Below are 5,482 nucleotides of genomic sequence, written 5' to 3'. Positions count from 1 at the left end.
CTACAGAACTCCGCCCCCCTCCGTTGAACATTGTCTAAACAATTAATGGCCAATTTTTATTCTGAATGCATAGTGGATTTTGTTTGTCCACCCAGGGACACATTGCTTCTATGGTGCTAAGCCAGAGCTCTAGTCCTTCTAGGAAACATTGCTACAATCCCATTCCATCATTCAGAGAACAGTCCAGGACCATCAGACAGTATACTGACATGTTCTTCCTGTGCTAGGGACAGAAATGCATAGGAGGATCCATGTTTTTCCTCCCGAAGCTTGCCATTGGCCAGAGGAGCATTGTGAGCACATGCTGCCCTCCCATTGGTTGGTTTGAGGAACAATGCCCACTGGTTACCAGGCTCTTGGGAGAGCCTGCAGAAGGGACTCAAGCTGAGCTGCTGGGGTGGTAAGATGAGCCTGGCTGTCCTAAGGGCTGCTGGGTAGTCACCTGGTACCATTTCCCAGGAGTGAGGCAGGACAGCAAGAGGTGGCACCATGGGGGCCACAACATCCCGGCCTTCATGCTCCTGCTGCAGCTGTTTCCCTGACTGTGGTTCCAGACGTTTCCTTAGGATGTTTCTTAGGGTGGTGTACTTCTTTCAGTTGAAGATTGAATCTGTGGAAAGAGACCGGACACACCTGGAAGGTACTCCTTGGTGTTCTAGTCTTCTATGTGTAAAACACCTCAGAAAGTCCCCCCTTACCTGTGAACACAGGCAGGAGCTGGGGGGAGGCAGGGAGGTGAAAGATAAGGGTTACAGCTGTTCTCAGTGTCTGCTCAGCTGGAGGGTGTCCCCAGGTATGCATGAGTTGGGTGAACTTTGAACCTCTACCAATTCTCCTGGTGAGCAAATGTGGGAAGAGACTTTGACCAATTCCCACCATCTGGGATACAAAAGGCCCCTGTGAATCCTTCTTCCTCTTCAGGAGCAGGGAAGCTCTCTTCGTCTGAACACAGATTTCCCCTTGCTTTCACTGCCAGCTTGTGTCTAGGGGCAAGAATGGGGTCGATCCAAGTCCTTTGCCATGGGTGGATGCTCAGGGGCCAGGCTTTCGCCCAGCTCACTTTGTTCCCTGCTAGTAGTATCTCACATTTAGTCAGCCCTCAAGTGGAATGGGAAGAAGGCCTGTTGGTGCGTGGGAGTCTGGGGCAACGTAAGGTTTCCTGAGGTGGATGGCATCCAAACTGGGCAGTCATTCTAACATGACTGATTACTCCTTGTGTCAAGTATGTGGTTAATATTCATGAGCAATCCTTCCAGAGAAGCCCAAGTCTTACCATGCCAATCCTACATCCATTTGGCTGTGAAGGCTGGAGGGTCACACGCTTGATGCCAACCTAAGTTGCATAAAGAATGAGACCTGGGTCTGTCTAATGCCACAATGTGAGCCTTAGCCTTACCAATACAAATTTGTTTCATGAATTATCTGATTGTCATGCTGGAGATGGAACCTAGGGTCTCCTGCACACCAAGCAACCAGGGTTCAAGTCAGCCTCACTCTTGGTCCTTTCCTCACATTGGGAGTTAGACTCAAGGACTCACACTGTTGCCCAGGATGGCCTCAAGCTTGGTCTGAAGCTTAGGAAGGTCTTGACCATTTCGTCCTTCTCTGTCATTCTCCCCAGTAGCAGGGTTGAAATACCTTTCTCACAGGCCTGTCTCCGGTGAGTCCTTAAAATCTCTACCTGCTTTGTCTCTCCATGGTAACTTGTTAAGCAACACTTTACAGTAACTGTAGTCCCGTAAAGAATGTCCACCCACAGACACAGTGACGACAATAGCATTTGAACTCTAAGGTGTACAAGACACAGTTGCCATGGAGTTGTCACGTATGTGCTGGTTAATGTGCACAAGATAAATCATGAGACACTGATTGCAGAAGTCGTCATAGACTTTAAGAAATGTACTTGGGTCTATGCAGACCATCAGGGAAGGACACTGGGGCTATAACCGAGGCTATCTGTGTCTCAGCTCATGCTCTTCACCGGGATCTGCCTGTGAAGAGCATGGCAAAGCTAAGACTGAACCTTGACATTTTGCGTTCAGAATCCTGCAGACAGTGTCCCCAGAGTGCTCCCAGTCCTTGTTTCATGCTCTTCAAATCAGAGGCATTGTTTGTATACGGACATGCTCCTGAACAGCATCATCCCAGGGGAGGGTTCGTTGGAGTGGGTCTTTGCTTTGGAGATTAATTCATGGAACCTTTTGTGTGCCCTATTCACAGGTGAACCAAACACTAAAGTTGTGAAGGGCACCGTGACGAGTTGCGGGAATGATTATGGCTGGATCGAAGACTGTGTCTTCTTCAGGACAGATGCTGTAATTGGTGCTATACCACTGCATCCTGGAGACAAAGTCCTTGCATTTGTGGAGGAAGACCCAATCTCCCATGAATTGAAAGCAACAGAAGTAAGCTTTCCATAGTTTTGGGAAGACTTGCTTTTCCCATCGAGTTTTTGTGTCGTCTTCTGGAGTTCTGACATAGACAAGCCTGTGGTGCCATGGATCATAGGCCTGTTGACTACTGGGAGTGGCAGTAGATAGACAAGTGACTAGTACTTCATTCCTCAATGAAGATCAATTTGATTGAAATGACTATAGAATTGATGTTGATAGTAAGAAAGACTTCAGAGGAGAAAGAATTCCCAATGAACCAAGATCTTTTTCCACAAAGACAGATGACAAAAATCTGGAATTTTGGAACCCCTAATGGTCTTTCCTAGCACAATCCTTCTATGGACAGTGTTTTAGACATGCAGATTTGCATTTTATTTTTGATCAGGTTTTTGTAGCTGCTTACTTCTCTTGTAGATTTGTGTTTCTTCAGAACAACAGGATGTGCCTAAGGAAGCTGACTCCAAGATCAAAGATTTAAGCGTTTGTGTTTCCCATGTGAAGAAAAATATCATCTACATTGCTGATGAATACTACTTCTATTTAGACAGCATCTCTAAAGGTTTGTTTCAAATATTAAACATGTGTGGTAGTTAAGAGCACGTACTTCTCTGGCTGAAAACCTGAGTCTGAGTTCCTAATACGTGTGTGTGTGTGTGTGTGTGTGTAGAACTAGGGAGAGACCTGGAGAGAGACAGAGGTTGCAAAGCATCCAGGAGCAGGGGCAAGAGAACAAGAGAGAAGAAGGGAGATTGCAGTGGGACAGAGAGCCCAGGTGTAAGGGAAAGAGAGAAATGGAGATGGAAATAGAGAGAGGTATGCAGAGGGTGATGGAAGGAAAGGCGAAAGAAAAGGCAGGAAAAATAATGTGATTGGGAATGGAGGGAGAGAGAGAAGGAAGAAAGGGAGAGAGGGAGTTGAGAAAGAGACAGGAGAAGATGAGATAGAAGAGGAAGGATAGAGAGAGGAGAGAGATTTGTAAAGAAGAGTGAGAAGGAGAGAGAGAAGGAAAGAGGGAGAGAGGGATGTAAAGTGTGAAGACAGAAGAAGGGGGGAGGGATTACACAGGGAGGGAGACAGCAAAGGGGAGAGGAAGGAAGGGAAGAAAGTTTGCTAGCCTGAAGACAACCTGAGACCCTGTCTTCACAAAAGGACTTTGAATGTGACCAAGTAAGCAGTAAGTCCTCGGGGTTCCCAAAGGCTCAGCTGTGATGCCATGGTCCGTTTGCCCTGTTGACTCTACCAAGGGAGTGGGGGGAAACCAATTTCTAAGAATGATAGATTTCCATCCTGGGCAGGAAGCTACCTGCACTTTATACCTAATGCTTGCTTGATCCTGGTCTTACAAGTCATTGTAGACAGTGTACGTTTACCTGACAAAGATAAAACGTAATTATTTTTATCCAGAACCCTGCAAAGATGAGACTGGAGTTAGATATAGAATTTTCAACTTGATTTTTCTCTTAGCCATCTTAGGTTTTATGCCTTATGAAGGGGACTGGTTGGATATTGAATACTCTGTGGAGCAAGGGTCTTCAAAAATCGCGGTACACTCAGTGAAAGCCACAAAACGTCGGCGACTGGAGGAGGTAATAATTTTCCACATCGTTTCTTTGCTGGGACTTGTAGTGACATTAGTGACTAGCTATGTGTAGGGTGTGTTGGCATATGCGAATTACTAAAGCGTGCATCCTTGGGCCAATTGCCTCAACGGGAGGTGTTTGTAAAGGAATAACTAGGGGCAACAGAGAACTCACCTGGACATACTTCAGCCCTGAGGCACGGGGTTTCCTAGGTTGACTGCTACTTGGGAATGTTCTAAAAACAGCAGGAGGGAAAAGGAGCAGTCCAGAGAACATTGCCAGGAAGGCTGGAATACAGACAGGGCAGGAGGTAGGTGTGGGGCAGTGGCCAAGCTAACCTGAAGATGAGTTTCCACAAAGGTACAGATGAAACTCTAAGCTTGAAGAGTGACAGGGGGCAGGAGAAATAGACCACCTCATGCTGTCTTTCTGTTTCACTCAGTCCTTGCACTGGGGATGCAATGGTCACTCAGGGGTGAATGGTCACAGATGATTAACATTTAGGACAAGGTCTCTCATGAGCAGGACAGCTCCCCCAGAGATCCTCCTCTTTAATTGGTGTGAGGTTGGATCTGGAGAGGGTAGTGGGGGACCCAGCAAGCCAGTGTTGGCAGTATAGCAGGCAGGACAGGAAACAGTGGCAGAGTGGGGTCAACAGGAGGTTACTGCCAGTGTGTATGGGCAGGGGATGACCAAGGATTCACACTCATGGCTGCCCTTTCTCCGACAGGTGTGCGTGACCAGTATCCACAGGAGAGAAGGAATGTTGAACCACACCATCTTTTTTACCCTGGATTCCCTGCGCCTTCCCTTGGGATACACCCCTGTTGTAGGCCACATGGTCAGCGTGGTGATAGTTCAGAGCATCAAGCCCAATTACAACTGGAGAGCCATCTCCATGACCCCAGTTGTGCGACCAGTAGAGGGCGCAGGCCCTGGGAATCCCTCCTCATTGTTATTTTTATACCAATAGAGGGCCCCAGTTAAAGCAAATGCTTAAGTTAGGAATTCTAAAGAAAATGGGAAACATGAACTTTGAGGACAGCAGACTGCCTAGATCCATCCCCAGAGGGCATGCGTCAGTGTGGGCAGGAGGCCATCTTCCCATGCTAGACTGTGAACTTAATAACCATTGCCTTCTGGAGAAAGGATCCCAGAAAACCCTCCACCTGCAGTGAGAGAATACAACGGCAGAGTTCATGTTATTAACTTTAATAAATGAAGTTTTTGAGCAGCAATCATGCTTACCCATGGTCGTGGACAACTGGAGCTCCAGTCCCCAGGGATAGAGTTGCTCAGCTTCCCAGGACAGCAGAGCTGGCTTTTCACACACAGCCATCTATAGGTCTGGCCCTTAGGTTTGCAGGAACTGTGTGGTCCTGCTAAAGTAGGAGGGACATTGGGGACCTGACCTGATGACTGGGACAGAGCCAGTGGAGCTCAGGGACTTGGATATATGCTTGTACTGGCAGAGGGTACAGGAAACACCACCAAGGCTCCTGGGCTCAT

At 47.6% G+C, this 5,482-nt stretch overlaps 1 protein-coding gene across 1 annotated transcript; it reads left to right on the top strand.

Annotated features, from left to right (window-relative positions):
* Positions 1-489: 489 nt before the first annotated feature.
* LOC127674895 (cancer/testis antigen 55-like) lies at positions 490-4,946 on the top strand. Its single transcript, XM_052170705.1, has 5 exons — positions 490-640; positions 2,221-2,405; positions 2,808-2,952; positions 3,858-3,979; positions 4,704-4,946. Exons 1-5 carry the CDS (start codon positions 490-492, stop codon positions 4,944-4,946), a joined length of 846 nt encoding a protein of 281 aa, XP_052026665.1.
* Positions 4,947-5,482: the final 536 nt, after the last annotated feature.

The sequence above is a fragment of the Apodemus sylvaticus genome, chromosome X, assembly GCF_947179515.1.
Source record: "Apodemus sylvaticus chromosome X, mApoSyl1.1, whole genome shotgun sequence".
Classification (NCBI taxonomy): domain Eukaryota; kingdom Metazoa; phylum Chordata; class Mammalia; order Rodentia; family Muridae; genus Apodemus; species Apodemus sylvaticus.
The sequence above is the reverse complement of the archived record's forward strand: the minus strand, read 5'-3'. Positions and strand labels throughout refer to the sequence as shown.